The sequence below is a fragment of the Caloenas nicobarica genome, chromosome 3, assembly GCF_036013445.1.
Source record: "Caloenas nicobarica isolate bCalNic1 chromosome 3, bCalNic1.hap1, whole genome shotgun sequence".
NCBI lineage: Eukaryota > Metazoa > Chordata > Aves > Columbiformes > Columbidae > Caloenas > Caloenas nicobarica.
The window spans coordinates 82656410-82679926 of NC_088247.1; the positions used below are offsets into that span (position 1 = coordinate 82656410).

A 23517-nucleotide genomic window follows, 5' to 3' on the forward strand; every position below is an offset into this window, starting at 1 on the left:
TGAACAAAGAAGCTGAAGATCCAGTGCTCAGATTTAATTGTTAAGTCAATTAAAATCCTCTCTATGTTATATAAACACCTCTTACCTTGATAATTCTGTTTTGTAGGGATAGTGGGAAATGTAACTATTTCCACTATTTACAAGGATTTCACACAACATTTATGTAGCCAACAGAATAAAGCTTCCTGAACATATACATTTTCTTAAGATAGTATCAGTCTTTGAATCTGCTATAAATAATTTGACCACTAATTGGAGACAAAGCCACAGCATGTCCACACAGTTTACAGGAAATATTAAAAACCATAAATTAGCCTACACTGAGTCACAGATTTTTTTCCACTAACGTAAATATTTGATTATTTTTCCTTTAATTAGTCTTTACAGTTAAATAAATTATACTTGGATTGTATTTTGATCTTTTCAATATTTGGAGGCAGTTGTTGACACCTCTTGTACATTCTGTCTCTACCTTTCTTTAGGGTTACATTATCTTGGCTTTTCCAAATAACAGATTGCAACTATGAGAAGGCACATCTTGTCATCTCTCTTCCTACAGCCACATTTGACAGTAAATTCAATATTGTCTAAAATTACCTCTAAATTTCCCTTCTCTGTAACTTAAAAAACAAACAAACAAACAAAACACACTTCCCCCCCACCTCCCAAAAAAAAAAAAGACGACACAAAACCAAAACCAAACAAAAAAATCCCCACAACACAAAACAAACAAAACTACAGATCACATTTGCTCTCAGGCTCAAAACAAAGTAGTTCATTCCTTCACAAGAAACAGTCTCTCTGAAAAGGAAGTTATACTTGGATATACTCTCCTTGGAAATCTCTTCTGTCCACTTTTCAGTATGCTATTTTCAAAGCTTTATTGAGCTTTCTGAACACTGGAGAACATCCAGCTAATTCAGTCCTAATTTGAGAGGAAAACTGAATATATTTGTGTAGAGAAAAAACAACAAAAAAACCCCACAACAGACCCTCCTCAACACACGGGCCAAAGCTTCAATCCCGTGAAGTGAAACTGTAGGATCTATTATGCAAATGTAAGCCCTACTTTGTTTTCCTGAAGAGCTTATTATCTGTTATATGATGGGTATATCTACATTACTATCTGAGGTTCCTTCAAGAATGTACTTTTGTAAGTATACAAGTCTCCTGACTATCCCTATCTGGTAGAAAGGAACAAACCCTTTCAAGACAGGTAACTATTTATTCATATTCCAGAAGAAAGTGACAGCAAATCAAGAAAAACCAAAACAAAACCTCATGTCCCTTCTGACACTAGGAACCCTGAGATGATACAGCACTGGATGGACCTCTGGTCAGGGCATGGCACAATACATTGATCTTTGCTGTGATGAGGTTGACTAATCCTACGTTCACTTGCATTTTTATAGGGTCTTGTTTACAATACAGATTCATCTATCACTGATAGCAGTCAAGTCCAGAACATGGATTTATCTTTGAAGAGCACTTTTGTGGTAGACCCTAATATTCTTATCTCATTAATAAACCAACAGTTCCTAGGAACAGATAGCTATAATATTTGCAAATTGATTAAATGCACATGTCTTAAGTAGCTAGCGGTCACACTGTATTCACAATAGGGAGGCATACACCTGGATTTGCTATAATGCAGATTACTAACTCCTTCCACAACAGTCTTCTGGACCAGCCACCATAATCCCCACTTCTGTGCCTGGCAAAATTATGGAGATTATTCTGGGAGTTACTGAAAAACATCTGAACAACAACACAATCATTTGTCCCAACCAGTAAGGGTTCATGAGCGTAAAGTCTCAACTAACGTAATTTCTGTCTATGACGAGGTTACCCATCTAGTTGACCAAGGGAAGGATTTCAGTAAAGCCTTTGATACTGACCCTCGCAGTATCCTCCTGGACAAGATGTCCAGCATACAGCTGGGTAAACACACAACGCAGTGGGTGAGCAATTGGCTGACGGGCTGGGCTCAAATGGTTCTGGTAAATGGGGTTATATCGGGTTGGTGACCAGTCACTAGCGGGGTTCTGCAGGGAATCCATCTTAGGGCCGGCACTCTTCAATGTCTTTATAAATGATTTAGACTCAGGACTTGAGGGAATACTTAGCAAGTTTACCGATGACACTAAATTGGAAGGAACTGTTAACACTCTTGAGGGCAGAGAGGCCATGCAGAGGGATCTGGACAAACTGGAGAACTGGGCAATCACCAACCGCACGAAGTTCAACAAGGACAAGTGCCGGATTTTGCACCTGGGACACGGCAACCCTGGCTGTACATACAGACTGGGATGAGATGCTGGAGAGCAGCTCTGCAGAGAGGGATCTGGGGGTTCTGGCTGACGGCAAGTTGAACATGAGCCAACATGCCCTGGCAACCAAGAGGGCCACCTGTGTCCTGAGGTACATCAAGCACAGCATTGCCCACCGGGTGAGGGAGGTGATTGTCCCGCTCTGCTCTGCAGTGGTGCGGCCTCATCTGGAGCACTGTGTGCAGTTCTGGGTGCCACAGGATAAAAAAGATATTAAGCTCCTGGAGAGTGTCCACTAGAGGGACACAAATTTGACGAAGGGTTTGGAGGGGAAGCCGTATGAGGAGCAGCAAAAGTCACTGGGTTTGTTCAGGTTGGAGGAGAGTGAGGTGAGACCTCATTGTGATCTACAGCTTCCTCACAAGGGGAAGAGGAGGGGCAGGTGCTGATCTCATCTCTTTGGAGACCAATGACAGAACCTGAGGGAATGGCAGGAAGATGTGCCAGGGGAGGTTTAGGTTGGACATTAGGAAAAGGTTCTTCACCCAGAGGGTGGTGAAGCACTGGAACAGGCTCCCCAGGGAGGCAGTCATGGCCCCAAACGTGACAGTGTTCAAGAAGCAACTGGACAACTCCCTCAGACACATGGTGTGAATTTTGGGGTTGTCCTATGCAGGGACAGGAGTTAGACTCAGTGATCCCTGTGGGTTCTTTCCAGCTCAGGACATTCTATGATTAAGTTTGTTTCACAGACTGATCTAGGAATATGCAACTAGATTTACATGGATTAAACCTGTATGTGCATTTCAGGAGTGCAACTAATACTCAAAAACAGCTAATAGGTGTCCAGTCAATGGAACCAGACTGAGCTAGTCACATGGGTACTCAGCCTTAGCACCAAATATTTCACTTTAAATATCTGCTTATGTTGCTCTGTACTATTTGCTATTGTAGACATAGACTGTGCAAGTGTCAGGGACAGATGAAAACTAAGGCCAGGGTGTCTCATCTTGCAGATACTTGCAATAGAAAAAGACAAGCCAAAAAGCGAAATATAGCGTATAGGACACCAATCTAGGAGTCAGAGGACTAATGTAAATCCAAACCCAACAAACTGAGCAAACTAAATTGCCATTCTGTGCCTTTATTTCATCTCCTTAGCCTTCATGACAAGCCCTGTCTCTTGCTGCATTTGCACACTGCACTGCATAAAATGCCCTAATCTCAGTTCAGAATACTAATCCCTATTTTTATACAGTACGCTGTTAAAAATATAAAGGTGACCTCCAAATTTCTGTGTGCTCTCAGACAAATAATTTCATGGAGGTCCATGGTGGAGCAGAGATCCACCTGCAGCCCAGGGAGGACGCCACGCCGGAGCAGGTGGATGTGCCTGAAGGGGGCTGTGACCCCATGGGAAGCCCGTGCTGGAGCAGGCTCCTGACAGGACCTGTGGCCCCATGGAGAGAGGAGCCCAGGCTGGAGTAGTTTCACTGGGAGGACTTGTGACCTCATGGGGGGCCCACGCTGGAGCAGTCCGTTCCTGAAGGACTGCACCCCGTGGAAGGGACCCACGCTGCAGCAGTTAGTGAAGAACTGTAGCCCAAGGGAAGGACTCACATTGGAGAAGTTTGTGGAGGACTGTCTCCTGTGGGAGGGACCCCACACTGGAGCAGGGGAAGAGTGTGAGGAGTCCTTCCCATGAGGACAAAGGAGCAGCAGAGACAACGTGTGATGAACTGACTGCAACCCCTATTCCCCATACCCCTGAGCTGCTAGTGCGAAGGAGGTAGAGAAAATCAGGAGTAAAGTTAAATCTGGAAAGAGGAGAGGGTTGGGAGGAAGGTGTCTTAAGATTTAGTTTTTATTTCTTGTTATCCTGCTCTGATTTGATTGGTAATAAATTAAATTATTTTTCCCCAAGTTGAGTCTGTTTTGTTTGTGATGGTAACCGGTGAGTGATCTCTCTGTCCTTATCTCAAACCACTAGCTTTTCATTACATTCTCTCTCCTCTGTCTAGCTGAGGAAGGGAGTGACAGAGCTGTTTTGGTGCGCACCTGGAATCCAGCCAGGCTCAACTCACCACAGCCCCTTATATAAGTAGGAAGATGAGTTGCAGTAAGAGTATGATATCTTGCCCAAGGTCATAAGGAAAATACAAAACCTGGTTTTACTCTATCTTTAAAAGGAATAGTAAGTCAAACACTGTCCTGAGATCTTATTCCCTATCTATGTCCAAAACGTTTTTTTCAGGTTAGGCCAACTTCAGGAGATCCAATCTATAAACTCAATATAAACTCATAATGAAGTGGAAATTCAACAACATTGCCTCCGCTCAGCTCCATCACCCTTTCAAAGAGCAGCTGTTTTCCTGGAGCCAGGCAAAGTTCAAGGAAGTTAAGGTAAGCTAACTTTGCAACAGAAGAAACTTCTGGCAGATGAGAAAACCTAGTCAACATCTTGAGTCTCAAAGTAACACTGCTACTGTTAGATACTCCTTTTTCTAACACACACAAAAAAAGTCACAAATTAGTTATCAAATCTCTTAATTAGAGTAACAGCCAATCTAACCGCAGACAGCTTGTCCTGGGAGCCATCCTGTGAAGGTCATAGCCAGGTGTGCAAAGGAGCAGGTACAGGGCAGCAGTTTACATCCACTTCTTTCTTAGTACAAACATGTCTCTCAGTCAAAATGAGACCAGGCTCCAGAATCAGCCACCAAGAGGCCAAATGGTCAAACTTTTCATACTTAAATAGGGAAGGCAGCAAGTTTAAAAGGTGATGTGGACATGGCTTGCATTTACCAAGAGCAAATTCTATTCGACTAACCTGAATGACTTCTGTGTGAGATGACTATGGACTAAAGGAAAGCAGAACACTTTGCATACCATGACACGAGCAAGGCTTCTGACAGTCTCCTATACAACCCTTACAGAGAAACTGGCAAGATGTGGGGTTGAAAAGTGGAAGACACATTGGGCTAAAAGGGTTGTGGTCAGCATACAGACTCCAACTGGTGGCCAGATACTACGTGAGCATCTCGGGGATCACTACCAGGGTCAGTACTCTTTAATGTCTCATTAATGACCTGGACAACTGGACAGAGTGACTTGCAGCAAATTCTTGGTCAACACAAGGCTACTATTCAGACAGTCTCAAGGAATGGGCTGACAGGAGCACTGTGAAGGTCAAAGGCAAATACGAAGTCCCACAATGGGGAGGGGACCAATATAACTACTGAAGGATAAGCTTCCTTTTGAATAAGTAATCAAAATTAGTCAAAATTAGTCCACAGCAAAAGCAAATGGACTAATTAGCTGGCATTGACAAAGGGTTACACAGACAGTCATGCAAAAGATGATGTTATCTTGTCTAGAAATCAAGAGCAACAAAAATCCCACAACTTTTCAGCCCTAATCCTTAGCTAGAGAGTAAAGGGATTTTGTTTTTCCTCTGATGAAGAGTATAAAAGGGCGTGGTAGTGAAAAAAGTTAAAACAAATATCCTTAAAACCACATCAAACAACTAAACAAAAAAACTCAGGCAGCTCAGAAACACATTTTCCAAGTGGTATATGACTTCTCCTGAGTTCTATGAAAATAAGGTATCTGTCGTTGCCTCTAGAAAAGGAAAGAAGCCAAACTAGTCCTATGTTTGAGGTTGCAAAAGGTAAGACAAAATGAAAAGTGTAAAATCAACACTTTCACCACCTCAAAACTGAATATATAAGGAAAAAGCAGCTTTTTAAGAGTGTTAGAGAACTTTCTGCAGACAATTTGAGCTTTAAATAACATGTTCTCCTCCCCTTGAAATCAGTCTTTATTGGGGTTCCCATTAAGATATATACACGGTCATGAATTCAGGACTGAGAAACTGAAAGAACCAGAACAGTTTCAAGTGCCCACCACTCCAATGCTTTTTATCTGCGACTGCAAATTACATTTATCGACAAGGAAAACCTAGTGAAAGTAATTTAGGAATTGAAACTGTTGCTATCGCTATGCCTGGTATTAATACTGCACTTGGAGGCAATTGCGGGTTGTAAAACGCTTGTCCCCGCTGGACCTAATGATCTTATCCATACTCCTTGTGTCTTCCTGTCCCACAACACAAAGGAGAAGGAAGAAATAAAAAAAACAAGATTCCTGATTATCTGAACTATCCACATCAACTCAGGTTTCCCATATCAAGTGAAAGTGGTCATGAAACACCATGGAAAGTAAAGAATTTCAACTCTTTGGAAGACAATGCTGTCACTCAAATGACAAATAGAGACGACTCATAGCATGCAATGGGTTATTCACATGGAAAAAATTATGATTGAAGTGACTGCGTTGTTCTCTCTTCATGCTTCAAGTAGTGTAACAACCTTACAGATTTTATGGTAGCAAATAACTAAGAAAAAACTTTACTTCATTTCTGTGGCCTTAGTTTAGAATTCTCCGGAAGGTATTCCATTTTTATTGCAGTTTTTCTTTGCAAAGTGGTTCTTTGTAAAGTGCTAGAAACTTTACGTAGATCAATGGCATTTTACCTCACATAAAGAATGCTGAACAAAACTAAAACCCCTGCATATCAGAATAAGTATATTTAAACAAATCAGGCGAGACCATTTAATGAAAATCTACATTTGAAAAGAAAAATAAGCCTCATTTTTATTTTACCTCTGTTTCTAGGTGACACCCATACATGCAGACATTTGGAGTGGGTTTTGGGGGGCTGAAAAAAGCTCACCTCAGAAATATTAGTGCAAGTGTACATTTGCAAGTCTTACATCAAATGCATTAGCACAGCCACGCAGAAATTACTTATGTGCCTTCTCTGCAGACAGCAAACATTAAAAAAAAAAAAAAAAAAAAAGCAAGCGGAACACAGCATTATTTGTGTCCAGTCACACACAGTAAATTGCAAATAAATAAAAAATTTAAACCAACAAAAACTACTAAAGAGCTTGTCAGATGCGTTGGGACTTGGATAAAATTAACTCATGATTACAATACCTCCAGCTTTTGGAAAGCAAGAGTGGCCCCTATTCAGACTAAACACTTCGTATTCCCCTTTTTGACGATCTGTGTAGCTTCCACATTCCTCACTTAGAGCTGTGTAACAGAAGCCAGTTGAATGAGCCAATGACTTCACATGTCCCAGGCAGACACCGGAAGCTGCAGTTCAAATATACATTTGTTTATTACACTACCAACAAAAAAAAAAAAAAAAAAAAAAAAATTAAATCTCTGCACCAGCATTTTTGTATGTTTTTAGAGCCCACTATTCCAAGAAGTCAAACACAAAAGTTTCTTTTCCTGTTTTTGTCCTGCTACAACACGTGGACAGTTTGTATGCAGACATTCATGGTGGAGCTTCATTTCAGCCAGAGCCTCCATGTGAAATCACTGATAATACCAAAGTGAGGATACCAAAGGAACAGACAAAACCAAACAGCAACAACAAAAAACCGACAATGAACCACACATACAAACAAACAAAAAGGAACAAACAAAAAATTTCCACCTCTCTATTTCTAATTACTATCACAAAAATACTAAGCTAATATAGAACCCAGAACTCAAATCTGCTGCATGGAAAAATCTGAAAAACAAATTTTGGCTCTGTCCTCTTGCAGGGCAGATCTTTTCCTCTGATTTGGTGCTCTGATCCAAAAGCTTTCAAAAGCTTTCTGAGTTGAACAATCCTCATGTTTTCACCTTCAGGGCCCTTTCAGGAATCTTCCAGCCTACAGTTTCCTTCAAATTTTCCAGTACTTCCCTTTATTGGGTCATCCCACCTCCACTCTAAAAGCTTCTCTAGGCATCATGGCTCAGTTGTTCTCAGAAATCACTCATCTCCTCCCTTCCTGCAAACCACAGCAGCCAGGACCATATAATAAGACAGCCTACTTTTCTGCTACCAAGCCTTTTTTTTTTAAAACCAAAAAGGGAAAAAACCAACAAAATACATAGTAAACATGCAATAAACAAAACTAAACAAACATACCAGTACAGTATCAATCTCAACAGTTAAAAGCATACACATATATAGATGTGCAATTAATTGAGCTAAAACAAGCTACTATTAATCAAATATAACTCACAGAAGAGAGGCCAGTACCAGCAGTTGTGTTGTTTTCAAACTACATCATCATGATGTCTCCAATTAGTTATGCAATTATTGTCTAGAATGGTATTTTGGGAAGGTGTTTCCATCATGATGGTAATAATCAGTATCTGGCTTCTCATCAAGCTGTTCTACTTGAGTCAGAACTTCCATGTTCAGAGTCTGAAGACATTAGCCAGGTACAATGCCAAAATTTAATGCTGTCCAGAAATGAACTGAGAACATTTGATTCCAAGCAGAATCACAAAGTGAATAAACAAAGCAGCAAGTATTTGCAAAGATTCTTACAAGAAAAAGAAGAAGTTCGTCTTCCGAATACTGGAAAAACAAGCATTACAGGGAAAGAAAATAATAATAAAAATAATGAAATCACAGATAGCTGCTGGGGAGAGACTTTTATCAAAAAAGAAATCACAGAAAGCAACAGCTCAAATACAGTCACCAGATCACGCCAAACAGGAAGGGATCTTACAGTGTTTAAAAAATACCTCCCCCTCCATTTAAGCAATGTGTTAAAAAACCAAAACAACAGAAACACAACACACAGTGGTAACCTGAGAGCTAAAACATACACAAATTTCAAAGACTTCATGTGCATCTTATGTACTCTGGCCTGTAAATCAGAAACCATTTATATACAGTGGTGCTCCTCTAGGCAAGCATTTCTACATCTGCTGCAAATTTCTCCTTAGATCAGAGAAAATCCTATTTACTACCTACACAAACTAACTTCAAAAGTTGCACTCTCTCAGTTGTCTATTTCTGAAAAATAAAAACAAATGTGTAATCTCTTGGAAAACAGATTCCATAAACTGAGAAAAAGGTTTTGCATCCCTTTCGATGCACAATGGTACAGTTGCTTGTGTTTCTCTGCATGCAAAACATCCGAGCTCCTGTTTAATTGCAAGGAGAGAAGATGCTGAAAGAACACACTGTTGGTTGACACAAGAAAGTCACACTGGTGGTAAAAACTTCAGTCATTCCTAGTGTGATGATTTTATTTTATATTATTAGATCTATAGGCAGCACTTGCAAGGCTGTTGCCCAATGCAAACTGTCACAAAACTCAGAAAATTCCATTTTCATTTTAATTTCTAGGTTTTCAAAAGTGCATACTCAGGACTTACAAGTTTAAATCAGTTAACAACTTCAGAAAGTGTTACCCTTCCAGTACAAAAATTATGTATAAACCTTGTAAGAGAACTGTATCATTGCAAATCCTCTCTATATTTCACTCATCATATTTTCCCTGGGAGTTCCATACACAAGGTGCATAGCAGAAGATAACACGCGATAACAAAATAATGCTGTAGCTTTGTCGGAGAAATTCAAGGGTCAGAGCAGGGACAATGGAGTCAAGAAAAAGAATTTTAAAATAAAGTATCATGAAAGAAATTATGAGATGAAATTATAGAAAAAAAAATGAAAAACCAAAGGCCTTGATTTGGGTAGAAAAATCCAACCTTGAAGAAGTAGAAAGGGAAACAGCTGTATAATACAATACAGTAGCTTTTAAAAATTGAATGCTTGGAACAGCCCCAGCACAGACAGACAAGGAGAGTAAAGTGCACAGACTGAACAAAAAATATTTTTTTAAAAATTGAAATTTCTAGCAGTCGAAGGTTTCAGTCTCATATTGTTGCAGAAACGAATCACACAGCCAGAGAGTACAGGCTGGTGCATTCCAGCTTTCTGCAGCAGTACTTGGATGCAACTAAGCCATGACAACAAAGCTTAGAGAGAACAATACTGCATAAAACGGGATAAAATAACACAGACAGTGTTAGGTGCTATCTGCCTGTCACATGCCCAACAGGGAATTGAAAGAAAAGTCTGCAGGGACAGTAGCTCACAGCGACAAAGGAAATTGCTTTGTTCAAATGGGTAATATTTTCCAAAACACTTAAGTGACTTTGTTTCATACAAGACCCAAAGGAATTGTTATTCAAACAATAAATCATGCTCAGTGTGAAGGTCTAAAACAGCATTTGGTATATTGATCTTTTTACATTCATGGCATCCCAAATAAGCACCAAACAACGTTCAGCATCAAAGATTTGGTATAAGTCACTTTCTACAAATAAATCACTCCAAAATTTGTTTTGAATTGCCAATAGTTTCAAAATTGTTGGGCTTTCATTCACCAGCATTCTTTTTGTTTTCTTGTTTCAAGCCATCCATTTTCAAGTTGTGTTTCCTTAGAACCGTCCCATCAGCTGCACCAACCAGGGTGGCTATTTAATCTTTATTTATCTAACAGGCCTCACTCAAAACGTTACTAACTTTTACTGATTCATGTGTTTTAAAACAAATACACATCTGCTCATTATGATAGACTTTTTACCGCATATACCAGCTTTTAGATAATCAAGTTAGAGTAAAATCTCAAGTAAGTTCACCTTTATTAGAATAACAGCAGGATCATGAAAATTAAACTGGTCACAATCGCCATCTCAGCACTGCTCCATATTTGGTTCTGCTCCAAACAGTTTAAAATGCCTTAGGGAAATTCAGCCTATTTAATGTATCACAATGGCAGGAATTATGTGAATCACTATTTGTTTTATTAGTAACAATTCTCAAACACATTAGCTTTTTTATTACATTAAACATTTCATTACAACTCTAAATAGTGAAATACAAATAGCAACAAAAATTAGAATGACTAGTATTTATGAGCTGCAATGACTAAATAAATTATAAAACAAGCTACTGATTACGTTGACTTCATACAGTCAGAAATAGCAGTAAGTTTTTTTAATTCTTAGTTTTATTAAGAAAACTTAACAAAATGCACAATTGTATTCACCTACAAATACACACATACAGAAGAGGGTTTATAGGTTGTGCAAAAGTGAAAAAATAGGGAAATTTGCCTCTGTCTTCAAAGAGCAAGCCAATGAAGTATTACTAAAAATGTAAATAAAATAAAAATAAATAAAAATAAAAATATTGCTAAAACTCTGATATTTCTTTGTCCAGGACTAGATATTTTCTTCGTAGTCAAATTACACAATGCATTGATCAAAACAAAAGAAGCCAAAACCCTATAAAAATACTAAAACCCTATGTTATACTTTGAAAGCCTTTACTAAAGTGAAAGAATTCTGAGGAGCAAACCTTAAGGAAAAAAAAAAAATCAAAACTAAGTTTTGATATATAAGCATCCAAAAAAACCTAGCAATAAGTCTGTGATCTAATAGAAATTGATTTCTGATTAATTCACTTCACCAGCACCAATGTGTCAATCATTCCCTCTCTTCCTGAACTTCTGAGGTTCTAATTCCCCACATACAATTTCTAAACTTTTAGCTGAGTGGCCTTTCTGCCCACTAAGGCACAGTAAACAGTCAGACTATCACAGGAAGTCGAGTATTTAAGTCATTTTGAGGGAACAGTAGGCTGATTTGTGTCTTTCATAACACTAAACAATGGTGAATCTGGGACTGCCTCAATTCTCAATAAATGGCTCAACTTGGCTCAACTGCATCCCCACCAGAGAACACCTAGGCACACATTCCCATCATCATTCCCCTATTCTGGAGACCTGGGCATACAGGTCACAATCGAGCAGCAGCACAGGTCCCCTGTTTGGCTGATTAGGGGATATGAATCCTGGCATGTACCTACTGCCTAATCTAAGTATATCCTTAAGTAATCTACTGCAGTTTCCAAGAACTGCAATGGATAGATTGGAAGAAACTTGATTGTCCACTCAGACTACATAATGTTACAGACACTAGAGAAGTGTCACCAAATTTGAAAATGAATGTTATTTTTTTTTTTTTACTCTAACAGCTGTCATCTAGTAATGCAGAATGTAGTAATGCAAGAGTTCAAAAATACCCATCTAAACATTTTAGGAAAACTCCTTTCAGATTCTGAGATATGACAGAGGGAACATTCAGTTTAATAGGACAGATGGACCTTCTAAGACATTAGCAGGGCATCCATTTTTTTTTTTTCCTCTCAGTAATGAAACTACAGAAATGCCTGGGAAGCAGACCTTAAATAATGTTACAAAAAGAGAAAGGCAAGAGGTGGGCACTCATAAGCACATTCCTCTAGAAAGGGCTCCATCACAGAAGACAGATCTAGGGAGTCTATTGGCAGCACAGACAGGACCTTCTCTTTCAGGAATGATTAAGAGTATATGGCTTCCCATCTTCAATGACAATGAAATGGGGTTTATTAATCATTGGCAGAAGTTGGTCTGTTGTTTCCCTCTTTGGCTAGTCTAGTAAAGAGACTTTCACTGCAGTATTTTCACATTCCTTGTTCTGGAAGAAAGCCTAAGCCAAACATACATTCAGGAACAGAGACTACCTTCTCAGGGCATCCCCTACAGAGGGTGAAGTGATTGCAGTTTTGAGGAGATACTCATTAAGGATAATCTTCCTAGTGTCTTAAGTACTCCTACTATGTTTAAAAGTGTTACTGTCAATGGTCTGCTACAAGACCAAACCACCGAAGACTGCAGAGTACTCATTTGTGTAACAGACAAGATAAAGTTGTGAGTTTCTGAAGCTGCTGTTTCAAAATCCTTAAACAAGGATGGGCAATATTGATAAAACGAAGGGATGACAGCAGCAAAAAAGTAATCTGGATTTTCCTTAATGCTGGTAGCATTAGGAAAGGCATAGCAGTAAAATCCACTTTTCCCATATCTTCACTCAAGTTAGCACCTGGAACAAACACAGCCTAAGATTTAGGCCTTTTATTCAGAAACTAGAAAACTTCATTTCTAAAAAAAGAGTCTTGAATAGGTCAAATTAAATTTACACATGGATACATAAATTTATTTTAAATGCAACTTTGAAACTTCAAGTTGTTTTGTTTTCTTGTTCAACAACATGAAGCCAGATACTATAAATTAAGTCTAGCTTTAGAGACTTGGACTTTCAAAGTTACTGAGGTTGAAATCATCAGAACTGAAGCAATAGATTAATGCAATGTTGAAAGTTTTTTTAATGTGTCAGAGAAAGAAGACAATCTTCCAAGACTAGTGTATTGGGTTTACATAGCTATCTTTTGATAGAGGAGGCTGATGCAGAGCTGGCCTCTGTGAGACCAGTGGCTGTCCCCATGTTGGACACAGGCAGTTCCAGCTGGCTCCACAACAGACCCTCTGCTTGTCAAAGCTAGGCCCATCAAAAACACTCATAGTGCCTTTGTGATAACCTGTTTAAGAGAGGGTAAAAACCACTGTGTAGCATCTGAGTGCAAAGAGCGAGAAAAACATGAGATAAGCAGCCCTGCAGACACCAAGGTCAGTGAAGGAGAAGGGGAAGGAGGTGTTCTAGCTGCCAGAGTAGAGATTCTCCTGCTGCCCATGAAGACCATAACGAAGTAGGTTGTCTCTCTGCAGCCCTTGGAAGACCACACGAGAACAGATATTCACACTGCAGCCCGTAGAGAATGCCACACCAGAGCATGTGGATGTGTGCCGAAGGAAGCTGCAGCCTACAGAGAGCCCACGCAGGAGCAGGCTTTCTGGCAGAAACTGCAGCCCCTGCACACCCACGCTGGAGCAGTCCATTCCTGAAGGACTGTACCCCATGGAAAGGACTCACACTGGAGCAGTTTTTGAAGAGCTGAAGCCTGTGGGGAGGACCCACGCTGAAACAGTTTGACAAGGACTGTATCCTGTGGGAGGGACCCCACACCACAGCTGGGGAACAGTGTGCAGAGGAAGGCGCAGCAGAGACAAAGTGTTATGAATTGACTGCAACCCCCATTCCCCAAAACCCTGTGCTACTTGGGGGGTTGGGGAGAAATAGGTAGAGTCAGGAACAAAGGACTGAAGCTGAGCCTGAAAAGAAGTGGAGAGAGGAGAATGGTTTTTTTAGTTTTGTCCTTGTTTCTCACTATCCTACCCCTATTTTTAATTGTCAATAGATTAAATTAATTTTCCCCAAGTTGAGTCTGTTTGGCCTGCGACAGTAATTGGTGAGTGATCTCCCTATCTTTATCTCAAGCTACAAGATGTTTTATCTCATTTTCTTCTCCTGTCCTGTTGAGGAGGAGGGGTGAGAGAGTAGCTTGGTGGGCAGCTGGCACTAGAAAGAAAAAAATGAACTATTAATATCAGGTATGATATTTTCGATGCTTTGCAATATAAACTTAACTTGTTTCAGTAGTTACCACACATAAAAGTATTCTTTCCCCTCCAAACGTCAAGATTTCAAATTCCCCATACTATTTTCAAAATAAACCGGTTTCTATTTTCTGCCCTAAAATGCTATTCAGTATTTTCCGAACACTGTTCAATGATTTTGGTCCCCTTTTTCCACTTCTCTGAACATTTATTTTCTCTAACTATGTTTGTCTACAAAACATTACTAGAGAAAGACATCTTCAAGGAAAGCAGCATTTCGACAGAAGAATTCCTCCACACACAGTCTGTCAGCAGTGACACTGCATTCTACTACTTCGGTTAGAACCTTAACACATGTCAGTACTGCTGTGTCAGGCAGGCAATTCCAAATGTCAATCTTCTGTTGAGAAAAAGCTAAAGTCCCTCCACTAATGGAGACTGTTCCCTTGATTTTAACAACAAAAATCTAAATATACAAATTATCTCCAAGACAAGGCAGACAGTTGGAATCATAATCTGCAACCATGCCATCAAAAAGCTCCAAACGCTGGAAATCAGCTCTTTAGAACCCTCTGAATTGTCGCTGCTTATGTACCTTTGTCCATCATGAACTCCAGTCTTCTTGGTATCTGACATAGAATCATAGAATGTCCCAAGCTGGAAGGGACTCACAAGGATCAATGAGTCCAACTCCTGTCCTTGCACAGGACAACTCCACATTTCACACCATGTGACTGAGGGCATTGTCCAATTGCTTTGCAAATACTGTCAGGCTTGGTGCCGTGACTACCTCCCTGAGAAGCCTGTTGCAGTGCTCCACCACCCTCTGGGTGAAGAACCTTTTCCTAAAGTCTAACCTAACACTATTCCAGATGACAAATTCTTTATACCTGCTTAGTGCAAAAGACACTGTCAATTCATTAACTCAAAAAAGCCATGTGTTCGCATTTACTGCAAGGCAGGAGCTGCTTTGGGAATGTGTGTAATGATTTTTTGAATTCCAATTTAGATCCTTTTCTTATTCGCCCTTAAGTTAAAGCTGTTGTCTCTGTCCAGCAACTGATTTGGCTTGACTGAGTTCCACTCCTGTTACCTCCTTTACATCAAGCTATAGCCACCTTTTTTGTTTACATGTTACAGGTCATAGCTATGCACATGGTGTCTTCTGTCATCCTTAGGATGACAAATTCTAAAGCCTATAAATACATCCTCTGACCTCTAACACTTCTGTTGATTTACACTCAAGAGCAGAATTGCAGTTTTAAGCTGTCCAATAATGCTTTTGTTAAGAATTCCTGTATTGTAAGGAAAAAAAAATATAAAACACAAAAAAGGCTGCCTAAAAGAACTACTACTTTTTGAATAATAGAAATGAACTAGCTGAATTGGATTTGGGATTTCAATTGTTATAAAGGCGACATGTGAGTGAAAGTTATATTTTATTTCTGATCTGATCATGAGGCTCTGAGAAGTACCACAGCCATGTCAGCTTGTCAGGCAGTGTCGTAAATTGTCTTAAGCCTAACATTTGCATGTTAGACATCTGCCTCTGCTGCCACACGACATTACCTTTCCTCTGCCTCATAGCCTGTTTTCTCTCTGGGTAGCAATGCTGTCAAGGGGCCAGCAGTATGCTGATCAGCTGCATAACATCAACTGGTCAAGTCAATTTGCATAACAGCAAGAGTACCTAAAATCTGGAAATCACAATGTTGCCTTTGGTATTGATCAAAACTTAAGTAAAATCAAGAGATGATGCAAGAATTATAAATAAATTCTCCTAATTATGATAACACTAAAGGTAACAGACTGAGGACCTCCAGGAAATAAAACTGTTCTGATACCAGATCTCCCAAAAAGTCTTGAAGTAGTTTTTTTAAAAGACTTTTTTTTAAATGTTTCAATGTAATCAAGTAAATAATTACATTTAAAAGTTGTTAGAGAAGGACTACCATTACACCTCTGGGAAAGGAATACCTGTATTTGTCATAAAAAAGAAGTATGTATACTTCAAGGAGATCTGTTGTAGCTTAAAAAGAAAACTCTTCTGCTTTTAAGTTTTGATTATTTAAAATTATGTTCTCTAGAATTCTTTCCTGAGGTACTAGGAAGGCAGTTTTACGGTACTTGCCATTACTGAGGTATACACAGGCAAGATGGAGAGTTGCCGTAAATTAAATCAGGCATAATTCCCACCAGCTAAAGGCTATCAGGTTAGTGGCTCTTTCTCCCCATCCCTACCTCCACCTTCTGTTTCTCTTGACCAATTCCTCTTTCATTAAAAAAGGGAACACCAGACAAACAAACAAAAAACACCATGCAAAGGAGACTTTAAGAATATTTCACACAACAGTTTTCACCCCAACACTTCCAGTACCGCGCAAACAACTTCACAAAAAGGCATGAGGAATGAGCTGAAGCAGATACATAGGATCAGAACAACCTTCACTCTGCAGGAATTTCAGCCAAAGGTTTGCAACATCACTGTGGTCACATCTGCAGAGTCAGAGTTCCTCATACCTCTAGTAATTTCCTCCATTAAAAGAATGGCTCTTTGACCCATTAGCTACAGCGCACACATACAGTGAGGCCTCACTTTAGCAAAAACTGCTCATTGGTCTATCTTTAAACATGTTACAGCAGATTCATGTAATCTTAAACACAGCATCTGAGTTCACAAGTGAAAACAGCAGTGAGGAGAGTTGTGTTCTAATCTTGTATGGTACAAATTGTGTTACTGCCACTTGGAAAAAGATAAGCCACATCAACAATTACACAAGGTGGAGACACTATATTAAGACACATTTGAAGAGCAATCAATTAGCAAGACGCCAGCCACACATTCCAGATTTTGATTTCCTCTGTAGTCAGTCAATAATTAAGTATCGAACAATTTTAAAAGAAACTGTATCATATTTGTGCATCTGAACTTCTTCTGTACTTTCAGAAGAGATATGGCCAAGTTGAATTTTGAACCTTTTTACCACATGCTTCAAATGGAAATATGTTATTTAAACAAAACACAAACACAACACTAAAACTCACATCATCGTTACAGTTTTGAAATCTGGAAACAATCTGTGTATTTGGGATTTTTTATATAAACAATTTCATAAAAATCAGATTCCTAAGATTTTTTTTGTCCCTCAAACTATATATGGATTAGTAAGAAGTGTCACACATGAATAATTCATGCTACTCACTTCAAAGAAAGTCAATATATTATATCTACTATGGTCTACAAAGATTTACTGGAAGTAGCATACAAAACGTACTGGCCCAATATTACCCCTATTACAACCACACTGAAATAAATTCAAGAAATAATTTCAATGAAGTGAACACCAACTCCTTCCATGACACTTAGAGTACATATGAAACTTCAAAATCTGTTCGTGCGTATCTTGACTTACACACACTCTATATCCTTCTGCCTATATCAGACATTATGTAGAATCAAATTTATATTGACATATTTTAAAAAACAGTGCCTGCATGAATGTTCACTCCTTGTATTTTGGTTTTCTTTGTAGGTATCAAGTAACATTATTATCTCAGGGGAAGCTGCAATGAAATGTTATTCGTGTCCTCTATCCACCTCATAAAGTTTGTATATCTTCATTATCCAACACTGACCGTAAGTTAACATATGGCAATGACCCTACCATTCAAAATTATATATTTCAGATTAATTGGTTTGGTTTTTTGGAGTGGAAGAGTGAAGTGTGGAAAATAACTTATCTGGCAAGAAAACACTCAAACCCCTCAAAGTTTTAACTGAAAAGAGAAAATAACAACCCTGCTCCAAAATTATGCAAGAAAAATACGATCTAGACATTAATACATATTTTATTTACATTCATTAAAGGGAGCTATGCAACATGCTGTCTGCTACAAGAATGAGTTGTGCAGTTACCTTAAATCATAAAATCAAAGTATTTTCACATATATACTGTTGGCGTATCTAATTTACTGCAGGGTAATCACAATAAATGTCAGTGAAATAAATACTTCATGGCAAGCAAAAACCATCAGCGTTACAACTTTTTTCTTTACAGTGTTCAAATAGACTATGGGAATAGAAATATCTGAATCAAATGAGAGGGAAACCCCCAGAAGAACATGTATTCATACCAAACTGCTTACAGAAAAAGCTTTTCACACCAATGGTGCAGAGTTATTGAAGATTAGTATTGTGAAAAAACACTGACTTCGTCCAAAGGAAAAAAAAAACACCACACACACACAAAACCCACACACATTGACAAACAACCAAACCAGACACAAAGAAAAGGTCTTGCACTTATAATCTTCAAACAAGATAATGTCTATTTTCCTTGTCCATGCTAACGTTGTGGTACAATTTAAAATACAAATATCTGAACATGCTAAGATTCAGCTAGCAGAACAGCAGTTAGCTATCAAACTGTTGACTGATTATTTCCCCCAATTAATAATCATTCATTTGATGAAACATATCAACATGTAGGTACGTGTACTAAAAACCTCTAACAAAAGCCAGAGCTCAGGCTTCTGTGCTTTCTATGTTTTAGCCATCAGCTGTACAGAGATAAGGCATTGACCTTTGTTCTTGATTCACGATGGGAGAATACTCTGCTTACAAGCTTACTACTGTGAAGCCTTGTTGTTAGTGTGAATAATCACAAAAATGTGTCAGAAGGCAGATAGTATTCAATACCTTTCCTCAGCATTTGAAATGTGGTATTTCCAACAGTGCATCAGTCCCTGTCATTTCTCCAGAAGTGTAAACAACTCAAGTTTTATATTTCACTAACGGTGATAAAATACTCTGCAGGTTAGTGGGAATGGAGGGTAATACTCCACAAACAAGTTGATAGAGGAGCTTTTTCAAGGTTTCATCTTTAAAGGACTCCACTATGCCATCTAGGCTTTTCATGTAATAAAGGCAATTTATCCTTGTAACGAGACCATTTCTATCCAAAGAGACTTCAGGTGTCTGTACCTCAAGAAATATTTTTCTGTGAGTCTTGAAGTCAATGTGACTGTGATTGCAAACTGCTCACTAATGTAAAGAATGGCAGACTGTTGCATTATGCAATCCCATCCACATTATTTTGCATTCCTGTAAATGCAGCTACTTCCCTGTTTTGATTGTACTGTACACTGCAACAATGGGCTTCATCTAACAAGCTATTCAGGAAACTCTTACACAGTATGCAGGTCATCTAAACCCATTTCCTTGCTGTTAGAAGTAGCATGAAAAATGCTTTCAAAAATCATCTGAGACAGAAATACTTAGAAGTACCTTAAATTCTCATAAAACATTCACTAGAGCTGCCCACAGTACCAGTTCTATTGAGGTCCCAAACACACTTAACTAAGTCATGTACTACTGCTTCAGGAAAAGATGTCTTGAAGGAAATCTCCTCTGCCCCACACAGACTGAACATTTTCAAAGACCCATGCATGAAGAATCAGAAAAATAATGGGGGGGGAAATCACAGCTAGAATTTTAAAAAAGCTATTTTCTTTTAGCAGTTCCAGAACTATATTATAATCACTGTGAGATAAATGCTCTAACCTCCATCTGCACCACCTCAATCTTTCTCCTCCCACATCAGTGCTGAATTTGAGAGAATAGAAGAATGTATAAGCCAAGAACACTAAAAAATATTTCCACTTAGGAAGAGACTTGCATGTGGCTTGGGAACAGTACTGACATCCTATTTACCTCAGATTTGACCAGGCTGGGTCCTCTTAAGTAGTCCCTTTCTCTACCATTTGGGAAATGCCATGCCCAGTTACTGGAGCAAGACTTTTCTCCTGGAGTCCAAGCAGGTAGAGAGGTACCCTAACAGAATACCTAGACAGAGGTCTAGAAAGAAAAAAAAAAAAAAAAAAAAAAGAAAAAGGGAAGGGGGGGAATAAAAGCTGGCTTACGTGCTCCAGTTTGTCTTTCCTCCTCAGCCAGACACTGGCACTGTAGTCCTGCTGCTTGACAGTGCTGTAGAAGTTTGCACCTACTCTGGTGAGGCTTGGGGAAGGCTCCCTGGGTCTGCTCTTCAGCCTCATCTGCTCGAAGCCCTCATGGGGGGATGAGGAGAGCCAGTCATGCCTGACTTCCATCTTGACATGACAAGGCAAAGTCCAAGGAAAAAAAATCAGAAGAAATCAGGAAATTAAGAGGCACTAAACGAAGAGAGTCCAAAGAACAGGATGGGGGAAGAAGAAAGAGACGGAAAAAGAAAAAAGAAAAAAAAAAAAAAGAACCAAAAAAAAGGCAGAAAATGGGAAGAGAAGGGGGATAAAAGGAGAAATAATAAGGTAGGAGAAGTGGAAGGAGAAGGAAAGGCTGCAGGTACGAGAAAGGAAAGGACTGAGAGAAAGGGCAGTCGGGAAAGAAGATGCTCCAAGATGCCGGTGCTTGTTGCCCACGCCACCAGCAAGCTGCAGTCCAGGACCGGCGCAGCGGGAAGCGGCTGCTTGCGGCTCTGCCCGGGACGGAGGCGAGGGGAGGCGCGGCCCCGCGGAGACGGCGGCCGGGCGGGGCTGCTGCCTCCAGCCCGCCTGCAGGTTGGCGCAGTGGAGGGGCCGCCGCCCGCCCGGGGATGAAGGCGGCTCCTCCTCCGCCTCCCCCTCCCCGGCAGCCACCTTCGGGGAAGCAGAAAGCAGCACGGAAGAGCCCCGCTTTCGCCTCTAGGAAACCGGCTGCCACCCCCTCCCTCCCCGCGCCGCTGGGGAAGTTCGTTCGTCTCCTCTCCCCAGGTGCCGCCGGACCCCGACCCGCTCCCCGGGACCCCGCCGCAGCGTTCAGCGACCCGTTGCCACTCCCTCTCCAGGAAGCCTTTGTCCGACCTCACCACCCTAGGGGCTCCTGAGGAGCCGCCCCTGCCCAGGGCAGGGTGCGCCTCTCGCCGCCGTGAGCGGGAGATAAGGAGCTGCGGGCGTGGGGGCCACCGCGCCGCCCTCTCCGTCCCCATATCGCCTCCCTCCCTGGGCAGGGGCTTCTGGTGCTCTGAAGCGTGAGCTGGCGGTCCTTTCCCCGGGGCAACCAGGAATGCATCTCGCCTGGCCAGGACGCGAAAGCCTCATCGCACCGGAGCTGGGCAGAGGATGGGCAGGAGCCCCGGCTTCGAGTCCAGGTCGTGCCTGGAAGCCCTCATCCTCCGCAGCGGCTCAGCCAGAGCCAGACCTCAGAAATCAAATCGCTTCTGTAGTCCTGGCAGGACAGTATCGCGGGAGTGCCTGCACCCGTAGATACCCGACACCCTGGTATTTGTCTCATAAAATAAAATACGTTTTGGGGTGGTTTCTATAGTCCAGTGCTATCTCTTTTAGTAGAAGTTAGTATGCGTCGCTATTTAGCTCAAACTTGTTTCAGCAGAAAAAAGTACTTTTTCACACTATGAAAAGCCACCTCGCTAATTGCCCACACAGTTTGCGAAGCTATATCAGGCACAGACAAGAAAACTTTCCCACATAGCACCAAGAAATAATTATTGGAGCTCACAATAACATTTTCGTTTCTGGTAAATATTTGCTGGCAGAAAATTTGTTAATTTGCCAGAGACATAAACTGATGTAGCTATTCAGATAAGGTGATACTGAACTGGAAGTCTACACTTGAATCCAGTAAACTGCAAATAGCCTTTGAATGGTAAAACAGTTCATTCAGACTAGTTGGTGAGAACATTGTAGGAGAGCTCTCTTGCTAACCACTTGATCTGGAGCAAACTCTGCTTCTATCTGATAAAAACACAGATGTAAAATATCCTTATGATTGGGCTCAAGGTGTATTGCTCCAAATATCATTCAGAAACAGATAATGGAAGTTTTTCCTTTCCAAGTTCTAAGGATAAAGGCAAAACTCACATCACACCTCATAATTGCAGATTTTTATAGGTAATATTAGTATCTTCATGAATTACTGGAAAAAATAAACTGAACAGTAGCAGGGGTTTGGTAGGAACATAAAGTAGAGCATTTTCCTCTAAAACTAAAAAGGCAATTTCATAATACCTAAATACTACTACTACAACAAACAAAAAGCCTAACAAAATAGCAACAACCAGAGCCATAAATGTTACCAACAAATGATTTTACTCACCAATATAAAAGACTTGCAGCTTTCCTCTCTAGTTTATTCAGTTAGCAGAGTAAATCCAGGCATTTTCAAGATTGTCAATGCATTCTCATAACACCTGAAGCAAAAATTAGGACCATGTGAGTCTACTGCATACAGGACTCACCTAAAGGCACTGAGATTTAATAATGTATGGCATATCACAGCTGCAGTAGTTTTAAGCTCACACAGAATAACTTGATTAAAAAGCTTGCTGAACTGAACATTAGCTGCAGATGCCTATTTATGAATTGTGTATGCCCATAGCTGCACCTACTAGCAAAGAACTGGAATATATACAAGTATTCAGTCAAAAAAAACAAACAAAAAAAAGTCTCTGAGTTTCTTCAAATATACCATCAGGGTGATGTACTTAGAAAAAGTTTCCATGGGCTGTAAATAAGGATAGCCTTTTTAATGCTAGTTTTGCACAAGTTTCACATTGTTTCTATAGCAGTATATAAAGCACTTCAACCTTTTCCTTATTCCTCTGAGCTTTCTTGTTTATGCTGCTTGCAAATACTAAAAAAAAAAAAGTTTATTGTAGCATTCTGCAGTTGCCACCTGCTTTCCTCACCACTGCTTGATACTATGACAGACCATAATCTAGATGTCACTGTGCTTCAGTACAATATGTTGTCCTATTCCTCCTTGTATTTTTTTTTTATGTAGGCTTAACTTTCTTGTAGAGTTAGTTTATCTTCTCTAGCTATGCAACCAGCAGCCTTCTCAGCTGCCAGATGAACTTCTTTCTGCCTGTCCAGAACAGCCACAAAATGGAGCGCTGGAGTTGCTTTTAACCCCTAGGCTATAAAGTGGGTTTGCTCAGCTTTCCAAACACCTTGTTTGGCACCTGGGTGAGCTGCATGTGCTTTTTTACCACTACTGCTGCCAACATTAGTATTACCTAGGAGAGAGAAAAGAAAAACAA

General features: G+C 40.1%; 1 protein-coding gene across 1 annotated transcript in view; it reads right to left on the reverse strand.

The window, feature by feature from the left end:
- Positions 1-20590, reverse strand: part of PLD5 (phospholipase D family member 5) — a 174468-nt gene extending 153878 nt beyond the window's left edge. Inside the window, exon 1 of the mRNA XM_065632259.1 lies at positions 20405-20590. Within this exon, the coding sequence (XP_065488331.1) occupies positions 20405-20590 (186 nt within the window). The remainder of the gene's footprint in view (positions 1-20404) is intronic.
- Between the last annotated feature and the right edge of the window lie 2927 nt (positions 20591-23517).